Consider the following 16,971-nt stretch of genomic DNA (forward strand, 5'->3'; position numbering starts at 1 on the left):
AGAATAATTTACAGCCCTAGCTGATTTGGTTCAGTGGATAGAGCATTGGCCTGCGGACTGAAGGGTCCTGGGTTCAATTCTGGTCAAGGGCACAGGCCCGGGTTTCAGGCTCCATCCCCTGTAGGGAGAGTGCAGGAAACAGCCGATCAATGGTTCTCTCTCATCATTAATGTTTCTCTCTCTCTCCCTCTCCCTTCCTCTCTGAAATCAATAAAAAAATATCTTTTAAAAGAATAATTTACAAGGATTCAACATTAGATGATTCTGAGAAACAAATCAACGATTTGGAATATGAGGAGGCAAAAAAGACCAATCAGAAAAACAAAAAGCGCCCTGGCCGGTTTGGCACAGTGGAAAGATAGAGCGTCGGCCTGCGGACTGAAGGGTCCCAGGTTTGATTCCGGCCAAAGGCACATGCCTGGGTTGTGGGCCTGGCCTCTGATCAATGATTCTCTCTCATCATTGATGTTTCTATCTCTCTCTCCTCCCTTCCTCTCTGAAATCAATAAAAATATTTTTAAAAAAAAACAAAAACAAAAAGAACCCAAAAATATGAAGATAGTAGTGTAAAGAACCTCTGGGACAACTTCAAGCATACTAACATTTGCATTATGGGAGGGATGTCAGAAGGAGAAGAGAAAAAGCAAGATATTGAAAACCTATTTGAAGAAATAATGACAGAAAACTTCCCCTACCTGGTGAAAGAAATAGACTTACAAGTCCAGGAAACAGAGAGTACTAAACAAGAGAAACCCAAAAAGGACCACACCAAGATACATCATAATTAAAATGCCAAGGGTTAAAGACAAAGAGAGAATCTTAAAAGCAGCAAGAGAAAAGCAGTTAGTTACTTACCTACAAGGGAAAGCCCATATGACTGTCAGCTGATTTCTCAACAGAAACTTTGCAGGCCAGAAGGGAGTGGCAAGAAATACTCAAAGTGATGAATAGCAAGGACTTACAACCAAGATTACTCTACTACCCAGCACTATCATTTAGAATTGAAGGTCAGATAAAGAGCTTCACAGAAGAAAAAGCTAAAGGAGTTCATCAGCACCAAACCAGTAGTACATGAAATGTTGAAGGGTATTCTTCAAGAAAAGGAAGAAGAACAACAAAAAAATGAACAATAAAATGGCAATAAATACATGTCTATCAATAATTGAATCTAAAAATCAAAATAAACAAAGAAGAAATCTGATGAACAGAATAAATTGATGAATAAAATAGAATGACGCATGGAAAAATGGAACAGGCTGACGAATTTGGGGGGGGGACGACGAGAGGGGGCAGGTGGGAAGAGATTAACCAAGGATCCCATATGCAATACCTGTGGACACAGACCATAGGGGTTAAAAAAAAAAACATTCTAAACACATATACGTGTGTGTGTGTGTGTGTGTGTGTGTGTTTTAATTTTGAGAGAGAGAAAGATAGAAGTATCAATGAGAGACAAACATCAACAATTTGCCTCCTGCACACTCCCTACCTGGGATTAAGCCCACACCTATGCATGTGCCCTGATCAGGAATTGAACCAGTGACCTCCTGGTAATGGGTTGACACTCAACCATGAAGCCCCACGGGCCAGGCTCCTTATGTTTTAAAATTGTGTTAATAGTACATTTCACCAGCAACAAAAGAAATAACACACATAAACAAAAAATATTCACAGCACAATTTCCTGAGATGTTAACAATGCGAGGCTTTGTGGCCTGAGAGATGCTTTTTGTCAGGCTGATGTATCAGCATGAAAGGCTTGTCAGGTAGAGAACCAACAAAACCAAGACATTTTTCGGTGAACAACTTGGTCAAGAACTGAATTGTTTGAGATGGGAGACATTCGGGAACTGAAGTTTGACTGTGCTAGCATTTCATTACAAACGCTATTGGGCCAATGTTATCTGTGGAAACGTGATTGTGTTTTTATAAGCTGTGAGAATATTCCGTAGTGTACATTATCATTTAATAACATGCTGCCTAAAATTGTTTTAAATAAGTTCTCAATTAACAAAACCTCCTAGTCAGACTAACCTCTTCAAGCTAAGAACTATAGACTTCATCTTTGAATCCCAGGTATTGTTTTTGCTTAACACTTTTCCTCTGAAGAATATTTTAACTAGAAAGGAGCAGGAAAAGAGCAACATTGCAAAGTATCAGTTAAAAAACATCACTCTGAGTGCTGCTATTTTCATAGCATTTTTACTCATATTATCTTGACTCACCTTGATGAGAAAATCACCTATACTATTTATTTAAAATAGTGATTATAAATTAGCAGAAGATAAATTATTTACATACCATGAAATTCTGCTGTAGAGGAGACCAAGAGTACATTATGGGTACTGAGGCAACTGCATTCAGAGTCTTTAATGGGATGACTTGTGTTGGAAAATCCAAGTCACTGGTCACCGAACACTAGAACAGAAAAAATAAAATGACTCATGAGAATAAGACAATCTGCAGCTGTAGCAATCATATTATAAAGGGATGCTACCATTTTACATAATTTTAAAAGGAAATTTAAAAATTTTTAAGTTACTGTCTTTACCTAAGACAGTAAAGTTCATAAAAACCAAGAAGGATTATCTCCTCTTTTACTCAGGGTGGAGGGAAAAAAGCTTCGCCTTTTACAAAATTTTAAAGCCCTCCACCCCTTCCCATACTTACCGATCAAAAATTGTATTTATATTAGCTTTCTATTAACTGCTCAAAATTTCTTCCACACCTCAACCACATGGAATAATAATATAGATACCAAATATGCCACTGAAATCTTACTTAATAAGAATATGGAAACTTGTTAGCCGCTTATCTTTATCTTCCCTTTTTAAAAGCCCAGGTGTCATTTGCTGAATTATCAGTTGATACACAAACATTAAAGGGTACTAGATCTGCATTTCAATCACAACTAAATGGATTCATATCAACTCTGCAAAGTATAATCTCTAAACTATTAATAATAATAGCTATGTTATTAACTTTGTATGTGCTAGGCGCTATATTACACACGTCTGATCATATTTAGTCCTCATTACAATATTGTAAGATGGAGACTGTCCTTAATCTTCATTTTACAGGTGAGAAAAGGAAGGTAAAGAAAGGATAAATAACTGGCTCAAAGTCACACAGATAGGGCTAGAATTTAAACCCAGAAAGTCTGACTCTGGAGCCCCTGCACATATTGCCATGATACCAAATATCTATAATAGTTAAGTGCCTATATTCCCTGAAATTGGTATTTCATCCAATCCATGATGACATCCATTTTAGTATCTTCTGTATCACTAAGAAAATAATGCCCCAGTTAAACTATAACATAATGCTTTCTTATCACAGCATTTCTAAAGTGCATGATGATTTCAGATGTTAAAATGTTAAAAAGTTTGCATCTTTAATTCTATGAAATGTGATAATAATCTGTGCCCAACCACAGCACTTTCCATCCTAAGAAATCCAACTCTTCTTAGAGTACCTTTACCCAATTATCAGGTCTCCAGAGCCTTCTCAAAAACACTCTGGACACACATTCATAATCGATAATCAATGGAAAATAGAGCATGCCTTAGTGGACAGAGTGTCAGCCTCGGACTGAAAGGCCCCAGGAAGAACTGTGACAGTGATTAATCCATGAATTTGCTTTCCAAAAGGGCAAAGATAAAGATAATAACACTAAAAAGCTCATAGCTCAAATAAATAAGGTGTGAACAGTTTACTAGTACTCCAAAACCCACAATTCTTTCCTGTTCCACTCTTTAGCCTCTGATACAATTCTTCATCCATCCGTCCAATAATCCAATAATAACAATGGTCAACATTTATTGAGCACGTACTATGTTGCAGGCACTGTGCTAAGTGCTTTATAGACATCTTAACCACTTTCATCTCGGCCTTTACCTTCACAACTTCACAAATGAGGACAGAGGTTCAGAGATGTTAAATAATTGGCTTAGTCAGAAAGTCAGTAAATTACCAAACTAGGATGAAAGATTCCAGCACCCAAGAGCTTCATCACTGTTACAGCGTGCAGTGGGTGCTACACTGCCTCTCCTCCCCCAGCACCCTCCTCTTATTCCTGTCACTACCAAGTCTCCCTTCCTTCCTAAGTAGGACAGCCTAAGCCAGTAACTTTGGGGCAAGTATTATACACTGTCCAATGAATTTAAGTACAGAATAATCTTTATTTCTTGCAAAACAATTACAGTTTTTTATTTTTATTCTACACTTGGCAGAGGTAATTCTGAAGATTAGCACCCTGTAAAGCCTGGCGAGTGGGAGGGGGGCGTGTTAAGGGGGAGTGGTTGCCTCTCCAACTCTGACTTATTTGCCGGCTTTCACATCTAAATCCAAGGTCACACTTAAGGTTAGACAGCCGAATATTCTATTCAACTACTAAGTGGGAGTGACGTTCGTTGGCTCTGTTTCATCTATTTGCTCTGGCCATGTAGAAAATGCTCTGGGTCTACTAAACGAGGTCAGCTAAGTTTTCCCATGAACAGAAAGAACTGACAAAAGCACAGAAATAAGACAGCAAAGGGTAAGTACTCAGTACTACCTCCACCCACACCTGTCATACTCCCATGAGCCATCATCTCAATACAATACAAATCATAAGAGAGTTGCCGAGCTCTCTGAGGGCAGAGCAGGGGAGGCAGAGTATGGCTTTACCCCTCTGTCTCACAACAATACTCAGCACAGTGTCTCAAAAAAGAGTAAGCACTCAAGAAATGTTTCTGGAATGCACTTGCTGATTCTTCCTAATGGAGATTTCAATTTCAAATTTCTCTTTAAAGATAAGAAACTATCTGTTTAGAAAACTAAAGGTCTATACCACCTCATTATCTACATAGTATCTCCAGAAACCTATCCCATTCTTTAACTTTCAACCTTAACTAATATCCATATTCCTTTCATTTATGAAATAATATTCAAATGCAAAAGCATTTGTTAGTAAAAAACAAGTTTGGGAATTCTTACTTATTGACTTATAGGAAAATTACTCAAAAATCCCACTTACTTATCAGTAACTATTTTTCTTTGAAAATGTATCATCCTTGACAGCTATATACTTAAGCCTCCTATCACTCAGAGTTGTCAAAAGGATTTTGACCTCATGAATCTCCACAGCATTTTACCTGATCAAGAGTCATGTGTCCTAGACTCAGGAGCTCACTAGGAGACCACCTATGTCAACAAATTGAACTCTCTAATTCTAGTTCCAACTAGAGAATCACACAAGGAAGTTATCAAAAATGATTCATCATCAATGATAAAGAAGAAAATACATTAATTATCAAGGATGCTACATTTTCAAAGAAACACAGCTTACTGGTAAGTAACCAGGTTCCTCTGAGGATGGATAGACTTACATCAACCAGCTGGTACAATAGGCGACTGTGTGGCTGGACCACTGGGAGCTGGAGAGGGAAGTCAAGCCAAAAATAGGAGTTGTAGGAGTACACAACCAAACTGAGACTCTTGGCAGAAGGCTGGTTCCAAGTAAAAACTGTGTTATGGAAAATCGTAGAGGGAAGAGCAGGTGAATGGCCTGCAGGGAAGGGAAAGAAATTAACACACCCTACTATGTGCCAAGCACTGTGCTAGAGACTTTACCAAAGTTAACTTCTTTAAAACTCACCACTACCCTATGAGGTAGATGACTCCCCATCTTACAGTGAAACATCCTAAAGCACAATGGCCATAGCCATCCAGTCTCTGAACAATCTTTAACATCAGAAGGGTTAAGTTCGACTTCCGTGTAGTAGGGGAAGAAATACAGTCAGTTAGCCAAGTTAAAAATATTCTTGGATACTGGTTGGTCCATTTGATTCACACCAGATATACAATAAACTGTTGATATTGTCTAATATCTTTTAGCTTTTCCAAGTAAAACAATAAGGAAACACCTCACATCTAAAGTGCAGGAAAGAACAGGTCAGGAGGAAGCATCAGCTGCCATCCAACTCTAGAGAAAAGCTGAGCATGATTTCTGAAACTATCCATTTTCTTCACGATCAGAATGAAGATAACACACCCACATTTTAAATTCGCCAACCCTTGTAATGAAATGCTGGTGTATGGAACTTAATTTCAGACTGCTTTACGTGAAAGAAGTGCTGAAGGAAAAACTATAATGAGGTAAAATCAAGTTTGGATAAAGTTAAGAGAGGCTCGATAGTAAGTGATTCATAACCAGGTTAGGAGGGTGATTAGGAGAAGATGAATCATGGAGATGACTGGCTCCAGCAGGAGAGTGTCAGAAATAAAAATTCAAAGAAAAAATCCTGATCAACACGGATGCATTTAATACAAACAACTAATTAAAAGCTGTTGGAGCTAAGGAATTAAGGAGTGGTTCACTCCAGAGTGTAAATTATTTCTATTTTGTTATTAAATATTTATGTTGCAGAACCATCTGGCTGGGGAGACAACCTCTACCCTGCAGCATTAAGACTCTTGCCCCCGAGTTCACATAAGCATGATAGATGTCCTATAAGTGTCAGTTCTTACACTTCTGGGGGGTGAGAGGGGAAGCCATATGTAGCATTTAACATAGAACACATAACATTTGGAATACAAACTCAGGAAGTTTAGACACTTAAAGCTCTTTTCTGCATCCTAACTTCAGACACCTGATCCTCAATGAAAGAGATCATAAATATGTACACCTAGTGAATATATTAACTGTTAAAACCCAATGGAATCTGGGTCTGAAGGGGGCTATTGGGGTATATCACCTCCTCATAATCTGCAGTTTTGTTAAAATACTGGAGATCAGAAACAGAACAATAGTCACAGGACATAAGTTGATAAAACTACAAAAAAACTCAACAAAAAACATGAAGCAAGTAACAGAGCCATGTTCATCCATTTCATGCAAACTCAAGTACCTAACCCAATAACAGTCCTCTGAGTGGAAAATAAGACCATTTCCTTCATGGAAAAACAAACAAACAAGAAACCCACAAAAACTAAGAAACAGTACAAACAGTATTATACAAGTCCTTGGTTTTCATAAGCTGTGGCAACACAATCCCTGTGAAGTCTTGCTTCCATGAGTGAGCATGGGGTTGAACACTATAGAGCAGTAGAGGCCCCAGTTAAAGAGAAGCAAGACTGTCAGCCAGCCGGAGTCCCATGGGAAAAAGCACCAGTCCTTACTCAAGTGGTAAACCTGCTCAGGTGACCACCAATCAGGATGCAATTTGTAAAACAGATTTATAACTGCTTTATAATCATTCACTGGTTATTCATTAAATAGTGTTGAAACAACTATAAAGCTAAATAGAAAAAATTTTTAAATCAAATCCCCACTCACTATGCCAAAGGAAATTCCTGATGGGTTAAATGATAATAAAATATAAAAATGAAAACAAAAGTAAAAATAAAGATAGACAGATAATTTATAATTTTGAAGTGGAAAAAGACTTTCTAAGCCTTTAAGAAAGAAAGAAATCAAAAGAAGAAATTCTAATTTAACTACATAAACATTTAAAACTTCTGCATAACCAAATTATACCAGAGATAACATCAAAACATGGGGAGCGGAGGGCCTACAAAACAGATGATTAAACACTATTACGTATTTATAATATACAAGAAGTCCTTAAAATCTTAAGAAAAAAAATCCAAGCTAATTTCAAAAGATCCAAGACCATAATAGGCCAATTCATAAGCCAATTCATAAAAAAAACATAAACGACAGATACTCAACCACACTAAAGAATCAAATTAAGGCAAAGAAACAAACTGGAATAACTTTTTGGCTATCACACTGACAAATATTTAAAAGACTAGAGGCCCGGTGCACAAAAATTTGTGCACTGGGGGGGGGGGGGGGCCCCTCCCCCCCGCGTGCGCGGTCACACCCCCTTCAGGGTGGGGGTCCCCACTGGGGTGCCTGGCCAGCCTGGATGAGGGGATGATGGCTGTTTGCAGCTGGTCACACCCCCTTCAGGGTGGGGGTCCCCACTGGGGTGCCTGGCCAGCCTGGATGAGGGGATGATGGCTGTTTGCAGCTGGTCACACCCCCTTCAGGGTGGGGGTCCCCACTGGGGTGCCTGGCCAGCCTGGATGAGGGGATGATGGCTGTTTGCAGCTGGTCACACCCCCTTCAGGGTGGGGGTCCCCACTGGGGTGCCTGGCCAGCCTGGATGAGGGGATGATGGCTGTTTGCAGCTGGTCACACCCCCTTCAGGGTGGGGGTCCCCACTGGGGTGCCTGGCCAGCCTGGATGAGGGGATGATGGCTGTTTGCAGCTGGTCACACCCCCTTCAGGGTGGGGGTCCCCACTGGGGTGCCTGGCCAGCCTGGATGAGGGGATGATGGCTGTTTGCAGCTGGTCACACCCCCTTCAGGGTGGGGGTCCCCACTGGGGTGCCTGGCCAGCCTGGATGAGGGGATGATGGCTGTTTGCAGCTGGTCACACCCCCTTCAGGGTGGGGGTCCCCACTGGGGTGCCTGGCCAGCCTGGATGAGGGGATGATGGCTGTTTGCAGCTGGTCACACCCCCTTCAGGGTGGGGGTCCCCACTGGGGTGCCTGGCCAGCCTGGATGAGGGGATGATGGCTGTTTGCAGCTGGTCACACCCCCTTCAGGGTGGGGGTCCCCACTGGGGTGCCTGGCCAGCCTGGATGAGGGGATGATGGCTGTTTGCAGCTGGTCACACCCCCTTCAGGGTGGGGGTCCCCACTGGGGTGCCTGGCCAGCCTGGATGAGGGGATGATTGCTGTTTGCCGCTGGTCACACCCCCTTCAGGGTGGGGGTCCCCACTGGGGTGCCTGGCCAGTCTGGGTGAGGGGCTGAGGGCTGCTTTCAGGCTGGCGGTTGTTGACTGAAGCTCCCAACCGCTCCTTTTTTTTCTCTTTTTTTATTTTATTCTGGGCCAGCTTTAGCTCTGGCTCTAGCTCTGAGGCTTCGTATCTGGTTTGTTTGCTGTTCTATAATCGAAACAATGTATAACTTCAGCTCTGAGATCCCGGCAGGCTGAAAGCTGGTTTCTGGGGTTTTGTTTAGCTTCTACATTTGCAACATAGTACATAGTTGCTTAGAGTTGCAACTCAGAGGCCGGCAAGTCAGGCGGGGAACGTTGGAGTCTGCAGTCACTGGAGCAAGCAAGCCTCATGTTTGCTTCCAGCTGCCTGGCTGCCGGCCGCCATCTCGGCTGACAGTTAATTTGCATAAGGATATGCTGATTAGCCAATGGGAAGGGTAGTGGTCGTACACTAATTACCATGTTTCTCTTTTATTAGTGTAGATGATAACATATGATGTTGGGAACATAAACAGTCCCATAAATGGCTGGTAAGAATGTAAAGGTGAAACCTTTGAAGGGCAATTTGGTAATCTCTATTAAAATTTTAAATATGCATATTCTCTTGACCTCCTTATTCTATTTCTAGGAACTTTTCCTACAAAATTAATCAAAAGATCTAAAAATGCATATGAAAGATATTCACTGAAACACTACAAAAATAAAATATAAAAACTAAATGCCCATCAATTAAGAATAGGGTAATTAATTATGGTTTATCCATAGTATCCAACACTAGGCATCTTAAAGAGACTAAAGACTGAACAGGGGCTGTAAAGTGATGGCCCCAAATGACAGGCACATTTTATCTGGGAGTAACTTCTCAAAATAAAATATGTATTATCATTATTACTAACATGTTATCAGATACAGAAGAACTCTCAAAGAACCTAAGTCACAGGGATTGGACTACAGGGACTTTGCCTTATATGACATATTTCTGTGTTATCTGAATTTTTACAATTATCATTTTGCAATGACCTTTTAATTGGAAAGATGAAAAACAAGAATTTAATTGACCCAACAGATAGTCACATTAGCTGGTATAAAACTGCCACATCAGTTACCAAGGTAGTTCATGAAATCTGCCAAATCTCCCAAAATGGTACAAGTGATATTCTTTTATAAAATCTAGTAAGAAAAAACAATTCTAAGCAGTGAATTTACTACATTACCAAGCTAAATTGTGACAGATTTCTAGGTCTAATAGAAGTTTCTTATTTCTTCAGAGCAATAAGCATTTTTTAACACTACAGACTAAACAAGCATTTATTTTGGTTTTGGCTTGCTCTGTTTGCCTTTAAAATACCTGACAAGCCCTAACCAGTTTGGCTCAGTGGATAGAGCATCAGCCTACGGACTGAAGGGTCCCTGGTTCGATTCCAGTCAAGGGCACGTGCCTGGGTTGTGGGCTCAATCCCCAGTGAGGGGTGTGCAGGAGGCAGCTGATCAATGATTCTCTCATCATTGATGTTTCCATCTCTCTCTCCCTCTCCCTTCCTCTCTAAAATCAATAAAAATATAATTTTTTTTAAATACCTAACAAAATTCCGTTTTGGAAAAAGACAATCTTTGTAACAGTCAATTTACCAGTAATTTTTAATCACAAATTATATATACAGATTCTAGGAGAAAAACAACAAATTAAGTGCAATTTGTGCTTGTGTATTAGTTGCACAAAATAAACTAGACATTTTTAAGAGTCCACTCTTTAAACTTAAGATACCTAATCTTAAATTTAAAATATAAACTCAAACATTATCAGTGACCTTCCTTTTTTGTTAAAAGACCCTTTGGAAAAGCATAAAATGCTTTTAATAGATTAGTTTCCTTTCAAAAGAAAAGGAACACCTCCTTTATGGTCATTTAAGAATGCTCCATCTATTTCAGCCACAAGAAAGCCAGAAAGTAAGGGAAGGCTGCATGATTCTAAAAGCTACATGGAAGGATCAGCAGTGTTAACAAGAAAATTCTCCAAGTAAATACCAACAAGTGGTTAAGAGAAGCAAACAGTAACAGAAAACAACCTAGAAACCAGTTCCTTCAGAAACCAGGAAAGGACAGGTATGTTCGGACTGAAAGTCAAAGCAGACACTTGGGAGAGCCATCCGTTTATTTCTAAGACATAAGAAAAGCGACCTCGCTCCTTCCCATATCTGCTGAAAGGACTCAGGAGACTCTAGACCAGTGGTTCTCAACCTTGGCTGCACATTAGAATCACCTGGGAATCTTTTTAAAATCCTGATTTCTGGGCCTCATCCTCCGGAAATTGTTTCTTTGTTATGGGGTGGGGCCACAACATTAGTAACAAAGAAACAGAATTTCCGGAGGATGAGGCCCAGAAATCAGGATTTTAAAAAGATTCCCAGGTGATTCTAATGTGCAGCCAAGGTTGAGAACCACCGTCTTATAAGAACTCTTGTGATTATATTGGTCCCACCTGGATAATCCAGGATACTCTCCCCATCTGAAGATCCTCAACTTAACTACACCTGCAAAGCCTCTTTTGCCACATCCTATGTAATCCTATATAATAAAAGGCTAATATGCAAATTGTCCCCTCAACTGGGAGTTCGACCAGGGGGCAGGGCCAGTAGGCCAACCACCCATGGCCCCTCCCCCTGGCCAGCCAGGCCTAATTGGCCCCAAGTGGGGCGGGTGGGCCAGACCCCACCCATGCACGAATTCGTGCACAGGGCCTCTAGTAAGATAATATATTCCAAGTTCTGAGGATTACAATATGGATAATTTTGGAAGGAGTCATTAGTCTACAACAGACATATACATGCTGGCATGCCCCATGGTCGGAGACAATGCTTTTTAGGATCCATACAGATCCTTCAGATAATGGTTTTGGTCAATGTGGGCAAAAAGGGCAAATCTGTAGCAGAATATGTATCAATTCCAGCCAAGTTGAATCACTGGCCCATCCAGGTAGAATATAAATCAACGATCCAGTGAGTGGCTGGCTGGTCCCTTTGCAGGATCGTGCTGCATTGGGGGCTTAGTGTTGGTCTCTTGTGCTGCCATGTTGTGCACTTGGCACTAGCAGGAGCCAGGTCAGCACTGTGAAGTAAGAGCCCTCCCTGTAAATTCCACAAAGAGAACCTTCACCCTTGCCACCAGGCAGAGCTTCCATCTCTATGGCTACTCTGCATGTGCCCTCTGTGACCCCACTAGGTGGACAAAAGCAGAGTCTAGCTGATATGACTGACGGAATCATCATGTCTATGTGGTCATTTATTGTCTCTTCCATGATGGTACGTTACCTGATGGACACCGCCATGTGATTCAGATAGCCACACTTTGTGCCCATTCCCATAGCTCCATTCACATGCCTCTTCCACAGGCCTTCTCCTCATTCATCCAACATTTCTACTTCCAGGCACCTATGAAACAGCCAGGCCATATGCCACTACCCAGGAGTCTTACATATTCTTACTTTAGGCCACTTCTCATTATGTGCAAAATGGATGACCACGGGCAATGCATGAAGTTTGAACCACTGGGAGGATTTTGCTTTATCACTACCAGGTCAGTGTGCAGCAGCAGCTCATTTCAGTTTGCACCTCCTTACCAATTCAACCATGCTTGATCCAAGCTCAGCCTTTTTTCTGGTGTCAGTCATAAGGGACACCCCAATCCCATGCAGACATGTATTTGACCAGGTATCATTAATGACATAGTACTCTGGCCACACATTCATGCAGCTTACTTATATTCTGGCCCTGCTCATGTCCAATCCTGGGTATATTACCTCCATCTTACCATAGGTTTTTGCTGTTATGGGGTGAGGCCACAACATTAGTAACAAAGAAACAGAATTTCCGGAGGATGAGGCCCAGAAATCAGGATTTTAAAAAGATTCCCAGGTGATTTTAATGTGCAGCCAAGGTTGAGAACCACTGCTCTAGACCTATTGGTCCCATAATCCTGCAATTTACAAAGGAAAGAAAGCATGTTAGTGTGTTGAAAGTTAACACTGTATTTAAGTAAGACTATATTTAAGTATTATACACTGGATACACTAACATATTATTTTTTCTTTGTAAACAGCAACTAAATTTATTTACAATTAACCTAGGATAGTGCATTACCAAGTTAATAAATAATGTCATCAGCCCTGACCAGCACTAAAGTGTTTTAGGTTCGACCTAACCAATTTGGCTCAGTGGATAGAGCATAGGCCTGCGGACTGAAGGGTCCCAGGTTCGATTCTGGCCAAGGGCATGTAGCTTGGTTGTGGGCACATCCCCAGTAGAAGGTATGCAGGAGGCAGCTGATCGATGTTTCTCTCTCATTGATGTTTCTAACTCTCTATCCCTCTCCTTTCCTCTCTGTGAAAAATCAATAAAAATATATTTTTAAAAATAAATAAATAAAAAATAAAGTGTTTCAGGTTCGATACCCAGGCAAGGACACATACCTGGGTTGCAGGTTCAATCCCTGGCCCTGGTGGGGGCTATGCAGGAGACAACTGATCATTGTGTCTCTCACATTGATGTTTCTCTCTCCCCACCATCCCTCCCTTCCATCCTCTCTTAAAAAATAAAAGGAAAATATCCTCGTGTGAGGATTAACAAAAAAAAAACAAAACACAACAACACACAAACATTTTTCTTCTCCTTCAGCAAAATTAAGTCCAAATTGCAAACATGAAAGATCTTACACTTTCTATGCTATTTTGATAGAAGTCTCTCAAAAAAATTTTTTTACAAAAATCAAATAATAGGTGATGAACTTAAAATAATTTCAGCCCAACCAGTATTGCTCAGTGGTTGAGCATCAACCTATGAACCAGGAGATCACAGTTCCTTTCCTGGTCAGGGCACATGCCTAGTTTTCAGACTAGATTCCCAGTGGGGAGCGTGCAGGAGGCAGCCAATCAATGATTCTTTCTCATTATTGATGTTTCTATCTCTCTCTCCCCTCCCTTCTTCTCTGAAATCAATAAAAATATATTTTGTAAATCATTTCAGATATCACTAGGAAGAGCAAACCTGTATGTATTGAAAAGTAAAGACATTTTATTCTTCACGAATATGAGGACTAGGAGGCCTTTCTGATGCTTCTTGTATATCAAGCATTTTGAAGAAGCCCTATGTTTCAACATCCATAAAAAATTCTCACTCTTTTCATTAGTAAACAAGACACAGAATTCTCCTAGAATATATAAAAATGCATATTGGCAGAATTTTTAAAATTACAAAACCAATCAAACCACTAGCCCAGAAGATAGACATCATTTGAGCAAGCATCTTTCAGTCATAATCTCTATAGGTAATTAAAGCTTGATATAAAGAATCAATGAAGGGGAAAGTGCCTTGTGGGTTTTTTTAAGCAAAAAATGGACAAAAAGAAATGCCCTAGTAAGAACTACAAGAGTAATTCTTAAGCCAGCTTCTTCATGAAAACTGGAAAAACAGACACACTGAAGAATATAACTACCATAATACAGACTTCAGGAGACAAAGGAGGAAAGTCACCTGGAAACGACATTCGATGAACAGCCACAGCCACACATTATGGCACTAAAGCATACATCCCTTGGCTTGTAGATAATGACATTTTTAAGGCCCTTAAAAAGATCATCCAAAGAACAAAGGAAATAAGTATAAAATACTTATTATAGTCTGTCTTCAAGGAGTCAAAATATTTTTTTAAAGAAATACAAAAATAGACACATATCCTATATTAAAATTCTACAGGTAACACAACTTAAGGTTCTGTAACCTCAACACCAAAAAACAGGTACCAAAAAGTATCTTAAAAGCACATCAAGAAAACAATATACTACGGATGGGTCTCTAGGTTCAACTGCAGAGTTCCCTGATCTGAAGTCAGCATCTACAGCAGTCACTTCATTAGATCAGAAAGTAAACTTGCCAGACATTCTTTACTACAACAGCCTCCATAAAATCAGTCACTTTACTAGTAAAACTGAGAGTAACTACCAGTACAAAGAGAAGAAAGTAGAAGACACATAAAAAACTGAAAATTGTCATTGGATCATCATCATGCTGCAAAGACTTTAAACTGAAGACAGGATTACCAAGGATCAGCTTTATAAAGATGAGCAGTTCATTAAAACAATGTTACAACAGCACTTTCAAACGGTAAAAGCCACAGACCTAGGTGTTTGGATCAACACTGCAGTCCAAAACCCTGCCAAGCCTACTACTAAGAAAGTCTGCAAAACAGGCTAAATCTTTTTTAACCTGTTCTAACCTACTTCAGACTCCAACTTTCAGAGCATATAAAAGAAATCATTATGTAGCTGGAAAGGCTCAAACTTAAAAGTAAGGTGACTAAATTCTTTCCAGCCCTTAAGATTTTATTTATTGTGATAACACCAAAAAGCTTATCACAAACTATATAAACCTTTAGTTTCCAAAAGTCAGGGGTGATGGTTTGAAAGTGGGTGAGGATGGGAGGAGTAAAAGATACACCATTTGAAGCAGATCAGTTATCAAGAGCAGCTAGAACACCAGTGCCTGGCCACGCCAGAGTTCCATGCAACAGAAATTGAATTCCTGAGGCTGGGATTACTTCCCTCCTTTTCCCTTCCTATTCTGTGGAAATTGTATTTCTCAACGGGCATGGGGTACTAAGTTTAGAAAACAATTTTTTTTAAATGCTAGTTTCTTCTCACAATTTCTCACATAAACTCACAATATCTTTACATGCAATGTTATTTATCTCCATTTGATAAACTTAAAAGAAATTTTCAATTAGTAAATATTCACTTAAATATATTGTATTTGCAAGCTTAACACCAAAAATTATATTATGAGCAACTGAAATTATACATAATGAACTTTACTAATTTTTAAAAATGTTTTTATTGATTTTTAGAGAGAAGTGAGAAGAATTGAGAGATAGAAGCATAGATGAGAGAAACATCATTGATTGGCTGCCTCCTACACACACCCCTACTGGGGATCAAGCCCAGAATCTGGGCATGTACACTGACTGGGAATCGAACCCTGACCTCCTGGTTCACAGGTTGATGCTCAACCACTGAACCACACCGGCCAGATTTTATCAATTTTTTAATGTGTCTGAGCAAAATGTACTCTCCTGGGGCCACATCAGATCATTAGAGCAAGCAAACTGACTTAGCTCTTCTAAGGCTCAGTTTCCTCAACTGGGGAAGAAGGCATAATACAACCATCATAAAGATTAAATGAAATAACATGTGCACAGTACCTTGCATAGTACCAGAGATCATTATTGCTGATAACTTTTATTGTTAATGTTAATTGGGCTTTTGATAGCATTTTGAGATTTGTAATGGGTGGCAAAAATAAGTATTGCAGGTGTTTCTACTTTATTTCTCCAAATTTATAAGATTTATTATTCTTTCAGGGAAGAAAAAAAATTAGGAAAACTTCACCTCAAATTTCCAAAAGGTCACCGGATCAAACTTTTACAAGAATTACTTAGAAACCCCTTAAGAACGGTCTGACTGGCACAGAAAAAAATCCCTCTTACCCTTCATACATTAATAAGTCATCACCTCCAACATGTACAGGCCCTGACCTGTCCCAGATGGTGAGAGGGTTAGTAGCATATCATACATATTCAGACAACTGCAGGTCAGAGCTTTAAAGAGTAGCCACCTGACAAAATGCATAAATGGCTAAGAACCATCCCAAGTCAGGTGTCACCACTGAGACTACCACACCATCAGAGGTCATGTCTATAGCACACTGGGCTGCTGTGACAGTGCTGACAAGTCTTCGAAGCCAGTGTGTCAGATTCACAGATCTCATACAATAGCAAAGTAGTACTTGATTATCACAATATTATATTTAAAATGGCTACTCATTGCCCTGGCTGGTATGGTTCAGTTGGTTAAAGCTCATTCCATGCACTAACAGTTGCTGGTTCAATTACCAGTCAGGGAACATGCCCAGACTGCGGGCTTGATTCCCAGTAGGGGGCATGCAGGAGGCAGCTGATCAATGTTTCTCTCTCTTTCTCCCTTCCTCTCTCTAAAATCAATTTTAAAAAATGTTTAAAATGGCTACTCATTGAAATATGAACAAATTCCATTGTTTAGATCAGCGACTTTCAACCTTTTTCATCTCACGGCACACATAAACTAATTACTAAAATCCATGTCACACCAAGAAATACATTTTTGCCAATCTGGGG

General features: G+C 40.0%; 1 protein-coding gene across 13 annotated transcripts in view; it reads right to left on the minus strand.

Moving 5' to 3' along the window:
- Positions 1–16,971, minus strand: part of EZH2 (enhancer of zeste 2 polycomb repressive complex 2 subunit) — a 42,051-nt gene that overhangs the window by 23,238 nt on the left and 1,842 nt on the right. For 5 of the 13 annotated variants that reach the window (XM_005862822.2, XM_014536891.1, XM_014536887.1 and 2 more), the window contains exons 3-4: positions 5,369–5,547; positions 2,301–2,417 (exon numbers count right to left, since the gene is read on the minus strand). In XM_005862822.2, the coding sequence (XP_005862884.1) occupies positions 2,301–2,417; positions 5,369–5,547 (296 nt within the window). Of the gene's footprint in view, positions 1–2,033; positions 2,119–2,300; positions 2,418–5,368; positions 5,548–16,971 lie in introns of those variants that run through there. The other 8 variants (XM_005862826.2, XM_005862823.2, XM_014536888.1 and 5 more) reach the window with 3 other exon arrangements.

Source organism: Myotis brandtii, unplaced genomic scaffold, assembly GCF_000412655.1.
Source record: "Myotis brandtii unplaced genomic scaffold, ASM41265v1 scaffold168, whole genome shotgun sequence".
Classification (NCBI taxonomy): domain Eukaryota; kingdom Metazoa; phylum Chordata; class Mammalia; order Chiroptera; family Vespertilionidae; genus Myotis; species Myotis brandtii.